Below are 24,013 nucleotides of genomic sequence, written 5' to 3' on the forward strand. Positions count from 1 at the left end.
GGGACAAGAGGACGTGGCCTCAAGCTGTGCCAGGGGAAGTTTAGGTTGGACATTAGGTGGAATTCTTTGACAGAAAGGGTGACTAGATATTGGAACAGGCTGCCCAGGGAGGCGGTGGACGTGTCATCGTCCCTGGACGTGTTTAAGGATTAAATTCTGGATGTGGCACTCGGTGTCATGGGCTAGACACGGTGGTGTTTGGTCAAAGCTGTACTCATTGACCTCAGAGCTCTTTTCCAACCTAACTGTTCTGTGATTCTGACAAGGAATGAATGTACAGGGCCACTGATGTGAAATCACAGAAAAATAAAAAGGCAGCAGCGACGGCGAGGAGGCGCCTGCCTGACCTCCGCCCCTCCCCACATCCCGCCGCCAGCTGTGGCCCGGAGGTTTCCCAACACCGCTCACAGCCGGCCCAACCCGCCGTGACCGGGGTTTAACGACTCCGGCGGGCGCAGAACGGCGGGCGCCCATCAGTTTTCCCAGAGAGCGGAACTATCCAGGCACACACCCAGTGACCCGTCCCGTCCCCTGCCGAGCCTCCCCCGCTCCCCGTGCCCGGCGCCCGCTCCCGGCCCGGCCCCGCCGCGCCCCGCCGTGACGCACGAGCCCCCCCCCACCGCCCCCGCGCACGCGCGGCCGCAGCCCCGCGCCCGCTCCCGCGCCCGCTCCGCGCCTGCGCCGCGGGGCCGCTCCCGCCCCGTCCCGTCCCTCCCCTCCGCGCCCCGCGGCTCGTGTGACCGGAGCGGCGGGAGTCGGTCCGCGCCCGTCTGGGAGGCCCTGAGCCCGCACCGCCACCGCCACCGGCACCGCCGGCCGCGGACGCGGGGAGGGGCGGACGGAGGGAGGGTGGGAGGCAGGGAGGCGAGGCGGCCTCCCGGGTGTCCGGCACCATGAGCATCGAGATCCCGCCGGGCCTCACCGAGCTGCTGCAGGGCTACACGGTGGAGGTGCTGCGGCACCGGCCGTCCGACCTGCTGGGCTTCGCCGCCGAGTACTTCGCCCGCCTGCGGGATGCCCGCGACCAGGAGGCGGGCGGTGGCCGCAGGGTGGTCAGCTTCGACGGGGAGCCCATGCAGACCGAGTCCAACGGCGACGAGGATCCCGACCGCGGCGACGACGAGTCCGACTCCGACTTCGAGCGTAAGTGCCGGCGCGGACGCGGAGGAGGCGCCGGGAGCAGGGGTCCTGCCGGGGGTTCCAGCCCGGGGCCGCCCTCCCCGCCGTGCCCGGTGCCGCGGCCGCCGCCGCTGGGCAGGGCAGGGCGGGCAGCGAGGAGGGATTGAATGGGGGAGAGGCTCCGCCGGCTCCAGCAGCCCCGCGCTGCTGCCGCTCCCGCTCCCCGTGGGCTCCGGGCGTGCTCCCGGAGCCCCGGATGGCCCCGACACTCGGGCCGGAGCCCCGTCCCGGGGGTGTCCGGCGCTGCCCTGCGCGGCCGGAGTGCCCCGGGGTCTGACCGGGTATCGCCGGGCTGCGAGCGCGCTGCCAAGCATGTGATAGGGAAGATCATGTGTTATTGTGCAACCTCTTCTGTACTTATCTTTACATTTCTGTCTTTAAATCATTGTGGACGAGTGTGGTTGGGATTTTTTCGCTGAAACTGGGGTGGTTTATTGCCGCTGTTGTGTATTTAAAGCGGCTGTTATAAAGCACCGAAATAACTTTCGCTATTTAGCAACATATTAAAATTCAAAGCCGCTTGTATATATTGCTGTTTATGCTGCCAGTCTCGAATATGGAAAAGATACTTAACCTGAGCTGGACAATGAAATACCACTTGTGATACTGAAATTTTTATTCTGTCAGAATTGTACTGTGTGTTTTAGGCTATTCAGAGTGTTTGTAATTGAGCCTCAGTGTGAGAAGTTATTTAAAATGCCTGTGAATGGTGGTACTTGGCACACCCAGAATTTTTTGGACTGAATACTTTCTCATTATTAGAAAGTAGCTTAAAGGGGTAGGGAAAGGTGAGAAAAGGCATGCTTTCCCTGAACTTTCAGTGCCCTCGTTTGAAGGTCTTGTGCCCTTGACCTATAACGTAAAGGTTTCTGACTTTTATTGATAGAGGATCCTCTTTTAGACCAATTACTGGATGTCTACTTGTGGGTGCAGTGTGCTCTTAACAGCTACTCCCTGGTTAACAGTTTTAGAGGAGCAGGAAGGAATTAAGCTGTGAAACAAATAATTGTTTTGACTAGGGAAATGTTGAGACACCAGCCTTTTTTGCAGCGCTTTTAGGCTGGGAACTTCACAAAGTGAAACATCTTAAACTCTTGAAAATAGACAAACAGAACATGGAATGTGCGAGAGGACAAGAGGAAAATGGACAGTCAGATTGAATTGAAAACCAGTTTACAATCAGTGTCTGGGTTTGGATGTTTTTTCTCATGAGAGAGAAGCTCTGTTTAGGGCCTGAAGAAGAATAGATGAAAGGTGAAGGGTAAAGGTGTGGACACTGTTGGTGACTGAATTGAATTGAAGGGAATGTTCAAACCTGAGCACAGATTTATGGAAATTACAAGTGATTTTTTTGCCCTGCAACCAAGCCAGCAGTATTTTCAAACATCTCTAAATATGAAAGACGTTAGATTTTCTTGCAGAATGTATTTTAAAATTAAACTCCACGTTGGAAAAATATCAGTCGATAGTTCAGTGTAATTCTTAAAAATGTGCAATGTCTTTGTATGTATTTAATATTTTCCTTAAAAAAAAAAAAAAGGAATCCAAACCACAAAAAAAACCCCAGCTAACAGAACCAAAAAAAAAAAAATCCACTGCACCAGAAAGTCTAATGTCTTTGGGTGCAATTTTGCTATTTTGTGATCAGTTTACCTAGATTTGGGGTTTGAAATGCTGTCTTCAGGGAAGTAAGTGTAAAATTTTCTTTCTGAATGTTGCACCTGCAGCTGGAGGGATCCTCTGAAATGTTTTCAGATAAAAATGTAAAAATTTAATGGTGCCATAGGGCTTTTCAAATGCAGCTTTCCATAGCGAGGCTGTCCAAAGCAGAGGGGTGGTTCCTTTGCTTCATGTTTCTGCTTATCATCTTTCTATCTTAGTCAGAGAGAAAATTAAATTAACAAGGCTGGGCACTGTCACTTCTTGTAGTAGAGCCCTTTGTGCAAGTGCCACTGTCAGTAATGCTGTTTTGCTTCCTATCTGAAAACCCAAGCTGTTCCCCCCTTGTGGCTTCCCAGGAGCAGTGCCATGTTCTCTGTGACAGCAGGTGAGGATCCCTCTGGAGGGTCAGGGAAATGATTCTGTCTTGCATTGTTTAACAGTAACAGTCAACCATGGCTATGTCTTATTTAGGTTTCTGTTGTAATGTTGTCTCTATCAATGAAAAATGTTAAGTTAGAGGTTCTGGTACCTGCTCACTGTCATAGGTAGGACAATACTTGGGCCTTGTGGAAGACAAGATCCTGGGCGCTTATGTCTGCTTATTATTTAATCATGTGGAGATAGGGGAAGCATACACAATGGGAGAGCCACATAATCTCATTGAATTGAATACTGTTTGTCAAGGCTGCACATTTTCATCTTTGGCAATTTAGGAAAGACTTTGGTGAATTACACTGTGCTTTCGTAGGTTATGCTTTGTTACCTTTGAATTGCTGTGACAGGTCACCTGGATCTTTTAAACATGTTTCCATGTCTGTTTATAAATAAAAAGATGAAATTGACCAGTTGTTTTTGTAAATGACTATATTAAGGAAACTCAAAGCTAGTTTAAAAAATTACCCTTACTGTGTATGTTGGGACTAGAGAGATCTTTAGAAATAATGTGCTTTTCTTTGTGTGTGTGTCTGGCCCAGTATTAAATCTGTGTATGTCGCTAGGCTGCATCTGCACACTCAGACTGAGATGACATTTCAGATAAGTTATGTGGGGTTTTTTGTGTGCTGAGTGCATATGGTAATAGAAACAAGTCAGAAGGAGGTCCTGGCCTTTGGTGTAAGACTTGTGGCAAATGTCTTCAAGTAGCCATAGTGATGCCATAGTGGAACTCCATCCATGTGGTAAAAGTCACTGCAACTAGCTAGGCTACAAAAAAACCCCCCAAACTTTTATTCTCTTAGGATGATTACTCTTAGGTGATGCTTAGGAAATTATTTCCAGGTTTATGTTTCCTGTCTGACCTCACTGGAGTTTCATCCTTGATTTTAACTGGTTTTGTACATGTGATCAAAGGGCATCAGGATGTGGCTGTTCAGCAGAGTGCATTGTAAGGCGTGTGTGAAAATAAAATGATGATAGTTGTGGGGGAGCCCCCAGAAACATTTATCCACTGTGGGCTGTGGCAGAGAATTTGGGAGACACTTTCCTCAGAGCCTTTACTTGTTGGGTTTAACTGAAAAATTGAGAGGTTGGGAGGGTTGGGAAAGGTGCAAAGCAAGACCTTCAAAAATCAGCCTGGGAATGTAACCAAGGACAGATACATATTCTTAAAGTGTGTCCTTGACCATGACACTTGTGCTTCTAACAAGCAGGCTCTGAATAGGTTTGTTAAGACTGAAATGAACGCCACAGAAATGGTCTATTCACTGTTTGCATACTGGTGTGGGAAACCTCCTGTTGAGGAGCACACCTGAAGGAAGGCAGAGGCTCTGCTTCCCTGTCCCTTGCGGCACTTGCACAAAGGTGCAAAGTGCTGCACGATTAACTTGCTTTTTTGTCTTATTTTTTGTAACAATAAAACCACCTGTATGTGTTCTTGGGGCTATTAAGTGTAACTAACAATGGGACTAAAATATTTTTGGGGTTATACTAATTTGAGCAACTCAGATATTTCAACTAATTACAATTATTTCATTGCAAATAAAATTTTTCCTTCTCGGGATTTTCCCTTGATATTGAAGGAAAGATGATGTGCTTTTCAGCTGCTCCCTGAGCAAAAGAGAGCCCTTCTTAGTATTTTGCTTTTGAAATTATCCTGTTCAGTATGCTCTCCTGTTGTGATGGGAAGTGGTGCATATGAATCTGGATGGGCAGGTGAAAAGATTCTTTAGCTCTGCAGTGAGCTTCTCAATTGAAATTCGAGGATTTTCTAAATGTCATCTTTAAAACATCAGTAGAATATCTGAGCAGAAGGGAGTAGAGAAATGCTTGTTTACATCGTTAGATCTTGAATGTGGTACAGAATAAGAGTTCAGTGCATCTTTGAAATATTTAACTTTTTAATTGCTAATGGAAACACTTGGTATTAAATTAAACCTGTTTTAGATTGCTTATCTTCTTAATTTTAAGCACCATTTACTTATGCTTTCTTATTCTGAACTGTTGTCCTGTGGAATTCCTCAGAAATCACTGTGTTATATCAATCACAAAGTATTTATGTTCTGCCTACATCAATTCACAGTTAGGCATAACTCCTTGCTGTTTCCCTGAAATAGTTCAATGAAACTTAGTGCATTTTAGGAGTTGGATGATGTTAAAACTTTTGCAGTACAGCATAAGAAGAAGAACAGTCCTTTCGAAAAATACTGTTCAAGCTTTCAGATAGAAATCAGATTCGTGGGGTATTGCGCATGTTGCTGTGAGATACCATCTTTAAAATTAAAGTACTTTGAAGTTTTCAGTAGTGCCTTCACCCACCTGCTTCATCCTAACCTGTTAATTAACTGGTAATAAAGTACAGTAGCTCTTTCTTCAAATGTACAATATAAATTCAGTCCAGAGAGTAGCTACTGTATTTAAAATCTAGGCAGCACAGTGAGCACTCTCATAATCTGATAATTACTAGCTCTGCATACCTTTTTTTAAATAGAGGTTATAGCAAAGGTGTTTTGTGCTCTCCTTAAGTGGTCTCTAGATTTTTAGGGAGGTAGAGGAAAAAGCTGGGTTGATGGTTGGCTTCAGTGATCTTAAAGGTCTTTTCCACCTTAAACAATTCTATGATCTGACTGCATTAAACCTTTGGATTTGGTATACAAAGAAAAGAAATGCACATTCCTGCTTTATGTTCTAAAAGGTATGTTCAAGCAAGCCTAGTGACCGGAAGGTATAGAAGCTTTAGAGTTTTATTTATTCATTGGTCTCCTTCAATGACATGAAATCAGTTGTAAAGCAAAGCATTAGTGATGCATCTGTGTTTTAAGAGGTATATACCTCTGCATTTAATTTTCTAATTATATTAATTTTTGGCAGCACAGCATCTTGAAAGTGTTTAATATACATATGAAGTGAAGGACTACTGTTGTGCAGCTGCTATACTTGCACGTCTTTGCTTTTACAGAGGCAGTTCTCCATGACTTAAATCTGAAGGATTAAGTAGAGTAGCTGCTGTTAGCACTAATGGAACTTCACTCCCTCTATTTATCTTGTTCTAGTGGGGGAATTCTGAAGATAAACTAAGTATTAAGGAAGACTGATTTTAATTCTTTTTAGTTGTTTGGACAGAGCATGTAAATAATTTTTTTTTCCCCTGGAGGCCTTTTTGTTTCTGCATTTGTTTATCACAATAAAATTGCTTTTCGGCATTTGTTCTTAAGGTTGCAGTTTCTGTATTACAAGGTTAGACAAGGAATTTTTTGAACTAAGTATTGTAGTTCTAGGGAAGCCACCAATTGTAGCTCAGTGGGGCTTGAAGGAATGTTTCCTCAGTAGTCCTCTGTACAAAGGAAATTTAGTGAGAATGTGTCTGTAATACATCCTTACCTGAGACTGTAAAAGAACTAGAAGTATGAAGCAAAGGGATAAAAGGTGCTGACTGGCTGAGAAACAGAGAATTATAATGAGTTTGACTGAAATTCAGATATCCCTGGATATTGCTAAATGTATATTGGTTTACATCAGGAAGAATGAACTTCTGTATTAATTATCAAAGCTAAGTTTCTTGCAGTTTTGACTTAGTACACTTAGAGTTATTTGGAATGTCTTACCCTCAGCACTGTTAATATTCCTGTAACATCTATTAGATATTCCTTACAATCTCTTGACTAAGATGCCCAATTACTTCAGTTTGCAGTTAGTGGCTTGACATAAGTGTTCTGCTTTAAGTGATCAGTGTGTCCTAAAATGTGAGGAAGCATGCAGTATTTTCTTTGTTTAAAATTTCATTTAAATTCGTATTTTTAGTCTGTTGCATACCAGTAACTTTTCACATAACTCTTAAGCTTGTTGCTTTCTGGAAGAGCTTTAGATAGTTGCTATAACTGTACAGATAAATTCTTGACTGTTTCTGCTCTCTTGGTATCCTGCAGTTACTCTGTGTACGAGCTTCTAAAAGAGCATAACTAACTATGAAGTGGGTAACTAGCCATTAGAAATAATTGCTGAATTCTTAAAAGCCTGTGTTTCCATGTTGAAGAAGATTATTGTAAGAAAAGTTATAAGAAACTTCTGAATAGGTATTTTTCTAACTGGTTCTAAAATTAAGGTAAAGGAAGATAATGTGTATCAGTACTAGATATTGTACTGAACATTAGCTTCTATTTAACTTTGCTATGTTTTGTTCATTTAATAAGCTAATATTAGAATTGAGACAATTCTGTCAGTGTTCCCCTCCTGCTAATACTGAAGTTTTCTTGTACCCTCTTACCTAAAATAGAACAATGGAGATCTCCGGGAAGAGGAGGAGACAGCAGAGAACAAGCTCACTTGGAGCTATTCACCAGTCAGTCATTAAAAACCTTAATGTCTGACAGAGCAGTTGCTCATTATTCAAATGAAGACTGGAAATGTAGCCAAGATGAGCTATGAATGTTTCCCACTGGCTTCAGTAACGTTTTCAGCTTCATGAATGATCATTCATATTTTCTTGTGAAAGAAGAGGGAGACAGTAATGAATATAACTCAACAAACATACTGGTTCTTGTTTTAGAGGGATGTTATTCCTTCCTCTGTAATGGTCCTTTAGATTCCTTTAGTTATGGTTCTTTGTGTTCCATGCCTGTCTTTGTATCAATACTTCTTTGGTATGTAACAATTGTTTGGTGGTTTTTGATCCATCAAGACTCTTTGATTCGTGCAGATTTAATTTTTTTCCTGAGGTACTGTCAGTTCCACAGCAAATGGTGTGCACTCTTTTCCAGTCTGCAGTTTTCATGTCTTTATACCTCACTGTAATATGAAACAGACAAGGGAAGTAATAAATCAAACAAATATTGGTTAGAAAAGCATCTGGGGGGAAATCTGGGAAATCTGAGTGGACAAAATGCTCTTGCATAAAAGACTTGCATAGTCCTACTATGATAGTACTACTAATGAAGGTTGTATGCTTATGAGCTCCTTTAATGCAAAAGCTTTTTTTTTAAAAATACGAATCTGAAAGAGGGGCCATTGGATAGAAACTCCAGAAATCCACTGTGCAGAACAAGCAGCTGTTTTGTGGTCATTGGTGTTTTGCTTGTGAGAATTGTGGAGATGATGGCAGTGTTCTCTGCTGTAGTGGGAATGATACTTAGAAGAGAGGGGAGGTTTAGAGGAAAGCACCCTGTCTTACAGTTTTCACACTGCTAGGATTTGGCCTCTGTTTCATAAATACCGAATAAATTGTGTATAATAAAGGCCAGCATTTTATTAGTAGCAGTTTTGCTGTGTGTCCTTTCCATACAGGAGCATTTCTTTTGTGTAGAAATGGGAAATGATTGAGAGTGGCAGCTCTCTCTCCTTAGATGTGGAAATTCCCTTTAGGGGAGAAAACATCTTTAGGAGCAGCTCTTTGGGGCATGAGGTAGGGTCTTGCAGGTATTCCTTCTGTAGCATTGCTTTTATTGCCATTTAAAACCAACAACAACCTTGGGGTTTATTTTGTAAGAAATGTTAAGGCACTCTCTGTTCTCTCCTTTTATTTCCTGGTGGCTTGCAGAACAGCTTTGCTTCTGTTCAGAAATGGTCTCTAGCCTGCAGGGGCTGGCATGATGTCAGCTTTTGGTGTGAGGTCATCTTACAGAAGTCTGGAACCCTGCATTCCTTTTTGGGTATTAGTGGAGTCCACACCAGGATGGTTGGATCAGGGGCCTGACCAGCAGAACTGAGCAAATTGTCACAAAATCCCACTCTGAACTGTGGTGTGAGGAAGGGTTAGGGTTGCAGGTTGGAGGGAAAGGGCATGTTCTCCCAGCAGTCACTGTTCTGTCCTTCTGGACCTGAGCATTGTCATTGCAGAGTGTTGTAAAAACGTGGGGAGCTTGTGTGGGGAATGAAATGTGGGTTTTGGATGAGGGCTGAGAAAATGCTTTGTAGTTTTCCTCTGTATTTTTGAATCAACTGCGGTGCCAATTTCCTCATTCTTGGTGATTGCATATTGACAAACTGCTATAAAGCAGGATGTCACAATGGCTCTTCATTTCCATTTTGGTTCTTCCTCCCTTGGGACAGCATATTGTTTTCTGCTTCCTATTGAGAAAACTGTGTTCCATAGAAGAAATAAAAAAAAAAAAAAACCCACAAATATTTTTGTGTTATTTTTCCTGGTGAGGCTCCAGTAAACACTTATTTTTGTGGCAACACTTGTGCTAATTATGATCGTTCAGGAAGAATTGCTTCCTCAAGGACATTGGTAGTGAAAGAGCTGCTCAGTCTCTGGTTCTCATGAGTATGGGGGTACCCCTCTCTGAAAGATTTCTCTTGTACAGCCCTGGAATGAAAATTCTAAGATTGAGTTACGGCTTTTTAATTTTTTTTTTCCAGGAAAAAGTAATTGTTCAGGAACAGTTTTCAAATATTTGCTGTTACCAGTGTTTCTGATTAAAATTTTTAAGTATTTGTAGGACTCACAGGTTTCTCAGGTTCATATATTATGAGAGATGGCTTATCAGAATAGATTAATATTTAGTCTTCTGTCTTTCACACCTTTGGGGATGGGTGGGGCAAAGATTCCATGTGTGGTTTTGTTATGAAATGCTAAAAATTAATCCTATTCAGAGACCAGTTTTTGTAGTGTTAAACGTCCCTGGATACCATGTTTTTAATTCTAATTTTAAGATCCTGTAACTTTATGATAAAAAGCCATAAACACGACTTGTATTTTTTATGAGCATCTCTTAAATCCCTGTGAAGTAATTTTAATTTCTTACTGCTGGAAACATGTAATTATTAACTGCTTTACTGATTTTTTTCATAGCACTATGAAATAATATAACTTTGCATGATGTGTACTGATTTTGCTAGTGGTTTTAGCTTTTCTTAGCTTTCCATGGAAGATCTGCAGTGTGTACATTTGTTGTGAAGCAGTGTGTGACTCGGGGGAGTTGTATCCTAGAAGTTCTGCTCCTAAAAATCAATTCATCTGGAAGCTGAACCATGCAGCACTTGCCACCTGCTGTGCCTCAGTTTGGTCAAGGAATTTTTTATCATTGCATCCAAAAATTGTCAGAATGAATGTTCCTTGTCCAAGCCTCTTGCTGAGACTTTGGACATCCATGAGCAGGTTTGGCACAGTGCTCAGGGACCTGGCTCAGCGGTGGATGTAGCAGTGTTGGGTTTGTGGTTGGACTCAATCAATTATCTTAAAGGTCTCTTCCAACCTAAATGCCTCTATAAAGAGGATTTTCCTTGCTCTGGGTAGAACACACTGATATTTTTTACGATTATCCCTGCTTAGGATACAGAACATATGTCTGCCTTCACCCTTCCTCTTTCCCAAAAATCCTCTTCCTGTGAAAGTGCACAGGATGCAATTACTGGAAGTGTGTGTGGGGGGCTGTCTTGTCAAAATATATTTGCACATGGAGATGATTCTTTTTACAGCTATATGTTGTAAGTAACTGTTGAATGTTGATATAATGTTGTTAGAAGTGTAAATCTGAAGGAAGAAAAGCTATGAAACACTTTATTTTGAGATGCAGTACAGAAGTTGTTCTTGCTTACTAATTTGGTTGTGTACCATAACCTAAAGATTGACCACATTAGGAGATTAAACAGTTTTAAATTTTAAAACATACATATTTATAATCCACTCCAATTTATTTATGCTTTATTTACTAAAAGAAGCTGTAACCAAATTATATCTCAATGAAACAAGGTTCACTTGTGAGTTACTGATGAATATATTGTACTGGCAGTGAAGTAGTACTTTATGTTCTATGCTCATAATATCACAGAATTGCCAGAGATGTTAATGATGCTTCTGTAGAATCCCTCACACTCTTGTGTACATTCTGCCTGATCAGTTTGTGTCACCCCTCAGTCCTCTGGTTGCCCCCCTCCTGCAGCTCAGACTGTGCTCTGGCTGCTGGGGAGTGTGGAAGCACTGGGTGCAATTCACATTTTGTTGTCGCTAGAAAAGCACCAGAGAAGAAAATGATCATGAATTGTAGAGTCAGTTGTGCTCACATGGAGGATCCTGCACCTTAGGAACGAGGGAAAGCAAGACAGAAAACCTGGTGTCCAGTGTTGTGACTCTGAAGCTCCCACTACAGCATAAAATCCTGTAAATCCAGTGTACCTCTTCTATCACTACTGTAGATAAATCTATATATAGCAAGGACACAAACTGTGAGTTGGTGGGGGGGGTTTGGTGTGTTGGTTTTTGTTTGCCTTTTTCTTTTTTTTTTTTTTAACTGGAAAGCAAATCACTTCAGTTCCAAGTATATGTAGAACTTCTTATAAGCAACTGACCAGTGGTTTCTGGTTTGAGTTATTAAAAAATGTGGTGTGATGTATTATACAATTTTTTCCTGCAATTTTTTTTAATGTATCATCATATGGGAACACCAGTTCTTTGAATAAATTTTCTGTAATCTCACAGATCAACAACACATCATCAGTCTTTTTTAAGCACTTCATATAAACCCACCAAAACTGTAAAAATCAGACTTCCAGAAGAATTGAGCCAGCTTTTTAAATTGTTGCTCTTTTGAGAAAGACTGGTTTGAGGAAGGTAATTTACAAACTGTTCAGGCAAGAATGAGCTTTCAGAGGTGATTACTTGTGCAGGATAGAGTGCTAAATCCTAGAAAGGTCGTAGCTGATCAGCTGATAATAGATGCCTTTTGTGACACTGGCTAAGCTGGCTGATACTCCTGCTGAGGTTTGTCCAGGATGTGGGTGCTCCTTGATTTTTATGTGGTATTATTAGAATAAGAAGTAGTTTGGTATATTGCAATAGTATCAATACTGAACATTTTTTTAAATGCCCAAGAAAGTGCTCAGTTGGCAGTTAGGAAGAATGTGCCCATAGTAAGAACCTGTAGAAGCCCAGGCTGTTTCTCAGACTCACTCTTCCTAGCTTTCTTCCCTTCAAAAAACTCAGCCAAACAAATTAAACCCCAACAGCCCAAAATCTGTGCAGTGGCTGTGTCAGAGTTTATGGTTACCTACCTGGAAAAAGGATGCCTGAAATGAGATGCATCTACCTGCAGATGAATTTTACTTCTACTTGCACTGGAAGTTAAACTGGAAGCAGAGCATGAATTTTGATAAGCTGTTGAGGATCTCTGTGGAATTACAGAATGGTGGAGTTTGGAAGGTGCCTCTGGAGGTCTTGCCTGGCCCCTTTTGTGAAGCTGGACTGCCTGTAGTGGTTGCCTAGGACCACGTCCAGGTGGCTTTTCAGTATCTCAGAGGATGCTGAACCTCTCTGGGCAATTTATGCTAGTGTATGGCCCCCTGGCAGTAAAAAAGTGCTTCATCATGTTCAGGTGGACCCTTTCTGGATTTGATTTTGTGGCCACTGGCTCTTGTCCTGTCACTGAGTCCCAGTGAGGAGAAACTACCTCCATTGTCCTTCAGTGCCCTTCAGGTATTGATAAGAACTCCTCTGAGCCTTATCTTCTCTAGGCTGACAGTCCAGCTTTTTCAGTCTGTCCTCACTCCAGAGATGCTCCATGTCCCCTGATCTTCTTTATGGCCCTTTGCTGGACTCTGTCCAGTATGTCCCTGAGGCTTTTTGTTCTGGGGAGACTGGAACTGGAGATGGAACTCCAGGTGTGACCTTACCAGGGCTGAGTAGGAGGGAAGGACCACTTCCCTGACATAGCAACATTGCATCAGAAGCTGTCCAGAGTACCCTGAAACCAGCATCCCTTGCCTGGCACATAAATATGTGCTTATACCTTGAGTTAAATGTGGATGTGTGAGATTAAGCTCTGAATCAGCTTGAAGTGACACTTGATTGAAATTCCTTGTGCTCTTTTATTCAGATCAAATCAGATGACAGCACAACCTATTGCAGTTTTGTCTTATGTAAAACCACAGTATGTTTCATCATTCAAATGTCAGCAGGAATTGGTAATGAAATACCAATACTTCATTGGTAATGAAGTGACCCAGGCAAAGAACTCTGGACTTTTATGTGCCTATTTTACCTCTAGGATGCTATTCTTAAATTTTACCTAGATCCCTGTAATTAATCAATTCTGAACTCAGGTTGACCTGGCAGATAAAGCATGCCTGCTGGGTGTATGACACACCAGGTCTCTCCATGCTGCTGGTTGTTTCTGCTGAGCTTCAAATCTCCTGTTCCATATTTTTCTTATAAATTGCTCTTTTGTAGAAGTAGTTCAGTTGTTTCATACTGTCACATGAGATACACCTGACTGTGAGAGTGACTCCAGCCTATTTTGCCTGAGACTAAACAGCTCAGAGGTGAAAGGAAAAGCTTCTTAGGCTGCATCTCATCTGTAGCTGCCCATGTTAATTTTCTTTTCTGTTGTAGTCCGAACTTAAGCAGACCAGCTGCACATCACTGATGGAAAAGGCAAAGACCAGCCCTTTTTTTCCTTGGCATTGACACAGATTGGAAGTGCTGCTACAATCAGTGGTCAGCAATAGGTTTGTTGTGCTCTCAGGTTTGGGACTGAAACCCAGCTCTACCTTCTCAGTTTCTTTACTTTCCTACCCTTCCATCAAATGGTGGCAGATCTGCAGGTGCAGGCTTGAGACTGAGTGTGTATGCATGCCCTGAACACAAACAATTGTGTCTTCCCCTTCTGTGTAACTCCCTTATCTGTGCTGGGAGCTGCTCTGAAGCTAAGAGGATCCAGTAATCCAATCAGTCTATCAGAGGAGGGCACTTGGATCATGTTGCCTCTACTTGCATAATTATTTTTGTGGTGGCCTGTGTACCTTAATGGCTTGTGGTCTTGAATTTTGGCTTTGTGTTTGTTATAGTACAGTGGCAAAAGTGGTGTAATAAAAATTCCCCAAGGTAATGTGTATTTCGTGAAAAGCAAGTGTTGCCTTTCTTAGAGTTCCTTTGTCATTCTTACGTACTGATAGACTGAAATTTCTTGCCAAGGTATCTAAGATCAGTTTGTCAGAGATACAACCAGTTGGTTGTATAGGACAGAGCTTTGGTTTGTGTGTCTATACCTGCACACAGACACATACAGGTCTCTCTCTGTAGATTGCTGCTCACTGCCCCAATTTGTCAGAAACTTACAGCAGAGTACAAGCAGAAAATGTGCAGGTGACAGGGAAAATGTAATTTTGTGTTACCATGGTTTGGCAAGAATTTGAAGCAAATGATAATGCTGTTGACTCAGGGTTGGTTTTTTTTTTTTTTTTAATTCCAAGAAAAGGTAACTATATTGTTCATTCTAGAGTAATTAGTCTGACATTGTAGGAAAGTATCTTAATTCACTGAGTGCACCTGTTAATTGAATTTTTATTCAAGTGCTCTCATGTCCTTAGCAATGATGAGTTTAGATTTTTATAAATGCATTGAGCTTTATTACACCATTTTGGTTGCACTGAAATTCAGTTGTCATTGTCCCCTTTTGGGTACATGTTAAATTTGCTTAAGTATCTATCATAGTGAAAGATGTGAGTGCTCACTTGTATCAATTTATTGTCTCTCTTTGAAAATTATGGCTGAATAGGAACCATGTTTTTGCTTATAAGTAGTTTAGGGTGCTAGTAAATGATATTAGTTATGGATATGATAGTCAATATTTGATTTCTCAAGATAGCTTTTATATCCTGATACTGCATTATTTAAAGACACTATCAGTCTCAGTAGGACTTTATGCTGAGCCTGCCAAGCAGCTGCCAAGTGCAGATAGCCAACATTTACATTCTGTGTTATGTGATGGTAGCTGTGACATGATTCCAATTAAAAGCTTGGTCTGCACACTGCAGATGTCTTCTGAATATTAATGTGCACTACAGACAGAGCAGATGGAATCTCTTTAAAATACAATGCAGTGAATGTAAAATTGTGTTTCTGGTGAAAACTAATAGGCAGTCAAAATTTTTCTTTTTTCTGTCTTTTTCCTTGCTAACCCACAAGAATATCTGTGCATCATCATCATATTTCTTTACATATAGGAGGAAATCAACTCTTCATTATACATGCAAATAAAAATACAGCATTATGCCATATTGAAGTTTTCTCAAATGCCAGATGTACCTAGAAAAATATTAGGAATATGTGCAACATTTCCTGTGCCTTAAAATATGCCTCTGCCTAGAGGACAGATAATAGTTGAAATGCAGGATGTCTATGAGTTATTTGAGAAATTGCTCATTGGAAAAGGCCCTTTGAAAGTGTATATACAGATGTGTGTGTATTTAACTGGGATTTGGAGATGTTCTGTGCAGTGTATCAGGAAAAGTCCATCTTGCACAGGTAGGATAGAACAGAACTGGGGAATGTAAGAATGACAAGGACATCAGTGGTGCACTGTAACTCTAAAGTTCACTGTCAGGAGCGAGCAGCAATCCAGCTGGGAAAGTGTGTATTAGTTGCTGAAGTATTTATCATGCTTCTGTGGCAGTGCATGAGACACAAAGTAAAGCCTTGGTTATAGGAATTGGTTAAAGGCCTTAAAAACCAACACGGTAAGTGAGATATGGAAACTGAAAGTAGGAGAGTTTCTGTGGGGATGGGAATTGTACCTCTCTTCTTTGCAGCTGCAATTGTCTTCTCATCTGGGGCAGAATGGGGGTGTGAGAGGGGTGGGTACAGGGGGAAGAGGTTATAGAAAAGGCAGTGACAGGAGGTGTGAAATACATGAAGCCAGTGCACTGCTTCATTTGTGCCATTAGCATAGCTGTCACATGCTTGTCTTCCACTCTTTTCAAACGTAATTTTACAGCTGCTTATACCTGAGGCTGTATAAACACTAAAGCCAGTGCCAGTGATAGCATTTTCCACTTCATCCCTATTACCTTATGAAGATTTCCCTCCCAGATATGCATTTGGATTATATTTGTCTATTAGAGTTATATTGCCTGGCTAATACTCTGAAAGTTACTGGCCAGACTGTGAAGAAAAAGTTCCCAGGTTCATTGATGGTATTGATACATGCCTTCTTTCAGAGAAGTTGGCTCTGTGCTATTCCTGAGGATAATATTAATTTGGTAAGAGTGTTTTTGAAATCTAGACCAGATTGGGACTGAGAACAGAGTTGTGCAGAAGGCTTGGGGGAGGACAGCACTTCAGGTGAGACAGAGCTGGACCTCGCTGAAGCTGGGTATGATGGGGATGTCCCAGACTGCTGATGTGGGGACCATCTCACTTAGGGAGGAGTTTTGGAATTGCCTGGTGAGTCTAACCTCCAGTTGTGAGAGGCCCCCAGTAGGTTGTTGCTCTTGTTAGTTTTTCTGGTGTTTACTGCATTCAGATGTCCAGAATAATGGTGGGACTTTTATTTAGGCTTCTGAAAATAGAAAACCAAGTCCCCTTGACTGATTCCAATGTTCTCTTTGGAGCAATGACTTATGCACCTAAGACCTTGTACTTAGCCGTTGCTCTGTGCTGTGACAGAATGTAACTATAATAATACTGAAAAAATTTACTCAAGTTTATTGTGGTGGGGTTTTTTTGTGTTGTGTTTTTTTTTGTATTGCATTCACCTGTATACAGTTAATTATTTTGTAGAAAGAGATTTATGCAAGTGGCGCAGTTGGAAATAATAAAAATAGATTGATGTGCTAGATATAGTTAAATGACGTTTTTTATGACTCATTTAGGAATTATCTGCAGGACTTCCAAGTATGTTTAGTGGAACTCAGCTTTCCAAATAACCCCAAAGAGGTTTAAGTTTTGTTAGTTTGTAACAGTGATTGCACCTTACAACTAGGCACAGGACAAAAATCTGATCAAAAGTCTGGGGTTTGATGTTTCAGAAGGTTTGAGGATGTGGAGTTAAGCCTTAGAAATCAAAACCATAGTAAAAAACCAATTGAAATACAGAAAGTGTTGCTTTAAAAAACTGTGTTTGTCAGAGTGGAATGTTGCTTTAAACAGCACCTCTGAAGTTTGTAATGAAAAGATTTCAGACAGAATTTTTCTTCATGATGTTTCAAAAATCCCAAGTACCCTGAGGTATTAATCCTCCTGCCTCATCCATCTCTGATCTCTGGTGGATCAGGAGACTGCTAAATAAAGAGGTGAGGTTTGAAAGCAGAATTGGTAAAATAGGAAGGGTTAGTCAGGAGCCTTGGAAAAAGAGGAGGCTTTCTGTTCTCTGCCACTGCATCTGGTCATGGGGGTGAGTTGCCCATGTTTCTTACTGATTTGGAAATGCCTCATGGCTCCCTAGATAAGATGCCAGTATCTTTTTCTGTATGTGGCACTTATTTTAAGGAAATTTGCAGTTATTTCTTCTTGAGCTGATATTTCTGTTTCTCCACAGTCTCATTTTGATCTTTGACCCTTTCTGGCTTTTCCATTGTCAGACAATCCCAGTGAAAGTCACATTCAAATATGTTCAGGATCTTTTCTTTTTATCATCTACTTAATGTTGGTTTTTAAGCTTAACTTTTCTGGTATTACTAATGTGGCTCCTTAGCTTCCCTCTCTCTGAAATGCCTTCTTCTCTAAGCCTACTCCTAAAGCCCAAGCAAATTTCCATTTTTCACTTGCTTTGTTGTACCTTCCAGTGTCTTGCTTCTTCTGACAATGCTTTGAAGATTTGTCAGCTGCTTCTTAACTTTCCTGGGTTTTTTTGCAGCATCCTTCTTTCTCTGTGCAGTGCATAGATTTGTCTTTCTAATACTTGAAAACATTCCCAAGTCTTTCATTTCAGTCCCTGACAATCTCTGTTGTAGTATCAGCATATGGTTATATCTTTAATCACTGTGAAATGTGTCCTTTTAGCTGAGATTGTACCTCAGCACGGGGACTTTTTCTAATTTCATGTCTGTAAAGCAAGTGCATGCCTTGTTGGTATCTCTTTGATCTTCATAATGTAGATTACACTCATAAAAAATCAACACCAAAAAAAAAAAGTGCTGTGTTTGGCTTGATCTGAGACGTGTCAGCAAGAAATAGGAGAGGGCTGTGTGGGTCATGCCATTGCAATGTCAGATAATGTGAAGTGCTGCTTGATAGGTGTTTGTTCTCCTGTGCTCAGGCTTCAGTCAGGCTGTACAAGCCCCTGAATTCTGGGTGCAGGCTTATGGTCCTTTTTTGTGAGAATGAATATCTGCTGAGAAATGTAATGAAAGCAGTACCATGCATGATTGCTCGGGTTCAGCTGTGGAAAGGAAATGTTGAAATAGGGATACAGTGGAAACAAGGATCTTTGATTTAAGAGTGTTGTTTTTAAAGTCTTAGTCAAGAAGTGCCATCATAACCAGAGATTCACCCAGATTTTTTTCAGTTAGTCAAGCAATGATTTCTTTCTTGAATTGATCAGCTGTTTAAAGTCTGTCCATTCCAGAGTGCATATTCATTTTTCTACTGTACTTGAAAACCAAAAAAGAGCCAACTCAAAATAGCACAACAGTTTTAACTTCATAAACATCTTTCTTTCACTGACATGAATGCTTTGCTTGTTGACTCAGTTTTTCCCTTCAGAAGTTACTACATTCTTTCTATCAGAGGGGCTCTAAAAAACTTGGAAAGCAAGGGTCAGAGACTCTTCTAAAATGAGGCTTTCAGACGGCGCTTCTCCATTTTGCCAGGAATTTTTAAATACAAATTAAAAGAAAATCAATTAAATTGGAGACCAGGATGTGTTGCGACTTTGTTTTTATGTTTTGTTCTCTTGTTATTGATGACAGCTGGTTTTCAATACTGAGAAATAACAAGGTGTCTATGTCTCTCTTATTTTTACAGCAGCAGACAGGAAAACAATGTTTAATAGCAATGTAATCTTTTTTATTGTTTTCCAACTTAATAGATGTAAAAGTCTTTTACAGAAAAGCAAAGCCTGTGTGTCCCCAATTGTGGATCATGGTTTCCACTTTTTAATTTTTTGATGTTCTATGTTCTGTGCTCCCTCTGTTTGTTCTCTGAAAACTCACTTCTTCCCTAGTGTTCCCTGACCTTTTGTCTTCCTCCAAGTGTCTGGCATGCTTCAGCTGACACCATCAGGGTCTCTCCTGCCTGTCTAACCAGGTTCTGAGTTTCCATCCTCCTCTATGGGGGGTGGGTAGGCAGAGGAATAGAAGGGGAAATAAAAGGGTGTCTGTAAAATTCTCATCTGTTTCTGCCTGTTATGCTTTTCTGAGAGAAGCTTTGAGGAGATCTCATGGGTTCCAGAGCTGCCTCTGAAAAAATCTAAGTAGTTTGTAGCCCTGCCTGTGGTCTCCACCGTATAAAGGAGAGATGTGGAAGGGGTAAGTGAGAATGTGCCACTATCCAGCTAGGACATCCTGAAGGAAATCATCTATGTGCAACTGTTTTATTGGTAACAGTCAGAGGGAGCTCTCTTTTACTTACCTCTTGAAAAAAAAGGTTCAGATTGGTATTTATTGAAGTGCACTTGCATATCTGATGATGGAAGTTCTGTCTGCTCTAGTATTATTTTTTAATTGCCAGGAATCCTAAAAAAAGCTGATACTTGAATCAATGAGTTTTCTCAGAGTTGTGATGGTTCCTATTTATGTAAGTCCATTAACATCTTGGTGTGTAGAAAAACAGTTTGACAGCTGTAGTCTGGCACTTCCTTATCGTAACTTGATACAGCATTCCAGAGAGACAGTCATGCCTCAGATTTATACTCCACTCTGCTTCTGGTATTTCAGCTTTAATGGTTTATAGTGTTAACTCATGTGTTGTTTGGATAAACTTAATTGAGTTGTTAAATTAGAACCGTTTACATTCTGTTTCTCTTTTTGTCTCTCTTCACACAGGATGATTTTGTGCCATGATCCAATGGGAAAGTACTCTGTAAATCACTGATTTGTGCTACTTGGTTGTAATAAAGCTGGTATTTTGTGCTTATGCTCTTTGAACTCTGAGTACTATGCTAAGTTTATGCCACCTACTATGAGCTTTGCTCCATCTTTCATCAAGAAACCAAAAGTTGTTGATTAGATTACACAGAAAATCTGTGTTAAATATTTGTGTGCACAGTAGCTTAACTTAGTATGCTGCTGTAAATCATATTCAGAATCACAAACAGTGTGACTTTTTACCCTGGTTGAAATTAGGAAATGTCCACGGATCATAGTGAAAAGCAAAGTGCTTGTGAAGAGAGAGAAGCAGGTTTTCAGGGTTCATCCAGTACAGAGCAGTAGCTGCTGCTCATACTCTCATACTCTACTGTCATGCCTGGAATGCCAGTCCTCTGTCTGCCCCTGAATTTTTTTTTCCTGTGACCCTGAATTGATCTTTTGAGTTTTGTCTTTTTCTATAAGAATTTATATTAAGATGTGTAATAAGTGGGTAGCAGTAGCTGGGAGAATGATGGTTGTACTTCTGTTCATTTCAGGCTTGTGAGTAGTGTTGAGAAACAGCTTTCCCTGTTATGGTAGTAGTGTACATCTAAAAAAGCCTGATGGTTTTTTTTTCCAGTCGCTTTTCAAAGTCAATGACAGAGAAGGGAGCCCACGCACTGTAGGAAAAGTGTGCTTTTAGGTCTGGTTGTAAAGAGTGGTTTTACTGTCACTTGTTTGCCTTAAATACTGTAATTGTTGGTTTGATTTGGTTTAAAAATAGTAAAAAAGGTAATATCTGTGTCTATTTTTCACCTAAGGGGCTGTATTTAACACCTGCTTATAACCAGAGTCAGAACTCTTTAAGTTAAACAGAGTCACAATTGAGCATCAGATATTTCAAAGTAAATCTCAATGCCAAAGCAAACTGAAGGATATTGGAGAAACTCCTGTTTTGTCACTTACGGAAAGTATTAAAAAGAAAATTAAAAATCCCAGTGTCTGATTTACATCCCTAATTTTTCAAGTGAGAAAACCCAATGAAAAGGAGCCTCTAGCAAGTGGCAGTACAGTTAGTAGTAGCCACCAACTGTGTGGCACTACTGCTGTTTGATGTAATGTACATTTTTGAATTTAGGTTCTGGAATATACAGTATTGACCTATTTATGCAATTTATTTAAATATTTTTTATTAAATTGATGTACTGACATACCTTTACTTTGAGGAAGAAAGGTTTTTCAGTGTGAAGCAACCTGTTAAGTGTTCTTATCTACTGCTTACTTCAGTCTGCCTCATCACAGTATGGAGAGCACGAACATGTTCAGCAGACATCCCTGATTTTTCTTGAACAGTGGAGTAGGATCATTGTCCTGACTCAGTTCTGGCAGAACTGTGGAATGCACAGCTTGATCTGCTTTTCCAGTGCCAGAATCACTTGTCTTTGGCTGCCAGGGAGGAAATTGGGCCGTTTTGCTCTCTTCTGGTACAATGGTTTAATTTACCTCAGTTTTTGTTGTGTTTACCCAATTACTGTGTCTTGGTTCCCATGAGCCAAGTAAAAGCAGGAGCTGTGCCAAAGGTATGAGACATTTTGAACTCGAATATTGCTGCACCTGAGGTTTTGACATAATGGGGAGTTTACAATGCAATCATCTCACAACAAAATCTTTTAATCTCGTTATAGTTTTTGCAATGAACATATAATAACGTTCAAATCATTACCAGAGACATGGCCCATTGTTCAAACTGAACATGGCCCATGGGTGTGCAGCAGGGGGGAGTTCTAACTGGAGATTCTTAAAAAAAAAAAAAAAAAAAAAGAATTGTTTCCTCTTTCAAAGCAGCAGTGTAATGTTGTTCTGTAGATCCCAGATCTCTGAGTGGTACCAGATTCATGTGCTGGATTCACTGGATTCTTGTCACAGTGTGGGCAGGGTTGTGCTCTGAGGGCTGCTCTGGTGTAGTAGGAGTTTGTTATTGGTGTGTCCATCACCACTGCTTTACATTAGGTGCCCTTTAGTGCTCAGTCTAAGAGGTAGGCTGTGTTAACAGTAAATGTATTATTCCCTTCTGCCCCATCTGATTTCTTGGAATCTGTCCACAGACCAGTGTAGGTGTATGTGGGACCTTCAGGAGCTGTTTCTCTTAGCAGTGCTCAATGCCAGGCTTTTCCTTTGTGTACTTCTAATGGCAAAACACAAGGGTGCCATAGGAGTGGCAGTATGACTGTGCAATACTGAAACTAGTCATAAGCACAGAGCTTTTCATTGGTAAGCCAGAAGGAAAAAAACTTCACTAATCTTCTCTACTAGGAAACGTCAGATTTTTATCTCTTTAGCATAAAAATAGTCATTTGACAACACATAAAAGTGAATTTTATACATGTTAGAACTGTCACTGGTTTAAGAGATGCAAACTATCATTTTAATCTTAAAAGCTTTGTGGAGGCAGAATAATAGTAGTCTCTTAACTGCCCTTAAAAGGTTATGTGTTTTGCTCATTTTTAATGCTGGAAAACTTGATGCAGTTTTGATGACACTGAACCCTGCTATGGGATAAAAAAATCAAGATTCTAAAGGAAGACGTTGTTGGATTTTTTTCTGTGTTACTCAAAGCACACCAGAGTATTCTGTAGTACATTAATTCTGTTCAAAGATATGAAAATGTTATTCTTCAATATGAGCAAGAAATGGGTGTAGAAGTCACAAGGTAAAGAAAAAATTCTGTATGTGCAAGATAGAACCTGAAATAATGTATTTACTCACTAATGGTGTTGATTAAAAGTATCTGAATCCCTACATGAAACTGGTTAATCATTTACTGAAAACTGTTATGACCTTGATGAGGTGCTTGTACAGCAAACATAGCAAATTACGTTTTGAATTTAGTATTTTCTTTTGTAATAAATGACTTAGTAGTTGAAACTGAACTAATTTGTTTTGGTCCTCCCATTCTTCAAAACCTTAGAGAACTGGGAGGCATTTGATTGGATCTCAGGACAAAAGTAGTGACTTTTCCTGTTTCTTCAGGTCCAAATTGGCCAATTTTGAGTAGTCCCTCAGTTAGATGTGAGTGTACTATTGCAGGGCAAATTACTGTCCAGAGCAGTTTTGTGTCACCACTGGCAGCCAAAGACAGACCCACGAGGAAAAGTTAAGGACAGGGCAAAATGTATAAAGACTTTCAGATGCAGGAGTTTGTTTAATAAACCTGCATGGATCTCTATTCCCAATCCCTGTTTCCCTTTAAGGTGGGGTAAAGTTCTCCCATCCATGGTGTCTTTTGGCAAGTGAGATAAATCCTGCCCTTATTTGCAGGAAGGGTCCCTGCTGTCATAAATTGCTGAAAGGTTTGAAGAGAAAGTTACTTGAATTCTCAGGTTTGTTATTCAGTGTTTTTGAACCTCTTCAAGCTTGACGTATGAAACACTGTGTCAGTGTTATTTTTGTAAGGATTATGTCATATTATAGAGGTTTAGATCTAAACTGTAAAATTCATAATAATCTTGCTTTTAATCCTTAGCTTATTTTGAGGCTGAGCATTGTCTCCCTGTTAATAGATTTAGCTGAGAGCTATGGAATTAGCCTGATTTTTCCTTTCCCCTTCAACCTCTTCTAATTTTCTTTATTAAAAAAAAACCAACACACAATAATAATTTCCATCTCTTTTTTTGTGGTGTTATTCTCAGTTTTGCGTTTTCATGTAGATGTAGGGTGGTTCTAAAGAAGCTGAGCTCTTCTGTCTCTGTTAAGTAATCATTGTTCTCTCTATTCTGGTGGTGCTGAGATACTCAAAAGTTTCTAAGAAATGATGGGGTCATTAAGATTTTCATGGTGGATGTTTAATGAATCTGGCTCTGTGATGCATGTGCATTGATGGGGTATAAAGGTTCCTCTAATTCTTGAATATTGAAAAAATGGAACAGAAAAGTTACAGGTTGTATCAGGAAAAATAGAATTACCTGTTGAAGGGAAGAAAAGTGGGAAAACATGAAGCAGTCAGAATAAAATGATGTTG

The 24,013-nt window shown here is 40.7% G+C and overlaps 1 protein-coding gene across 1 annotated transcript in view; it reads left to right on the top strand.

Annotated features, from left to right (window-relative positions):
* The first annotated feature begins 698 nt into the window (after window positions 1-698).
* PRKAR2A (protein kinase cAMP-dependent type II regulatory subunit alpha) overlaps window positions 699-24,013 on the top strand; it is a 55,457-nt gene continuing 32,142 nt past the window's right edge. Inside the window, exon 1 of the mRNA XM_059856673.1 lies at window positions 699-1,143. Coding sequence (XP_059712656.1) covers window positions 894-1,143 — 250 coding nt within the window. The 5' untranslated portion in view covers window positions 699-893. The remainder of the gene's footprint in view (window positions 1,144-24,013) is intronic.

The sequence above is a fragment of the Haemorhous mexicanus genome, chromosome 11 (assembly GCF_027477595.1).
Source record: "Haemorhous mexicanus isolate bHaeMex1 chromosome 11, bHaeMex1.pri, whole genome shotgun sequence".
Taxonomy (NCBI): Eukaryota; Metazoa; Chordata; class Aves; order Passeriformes; family Fringillidae; genus Haemorhous; species Haemorhous mexicanus.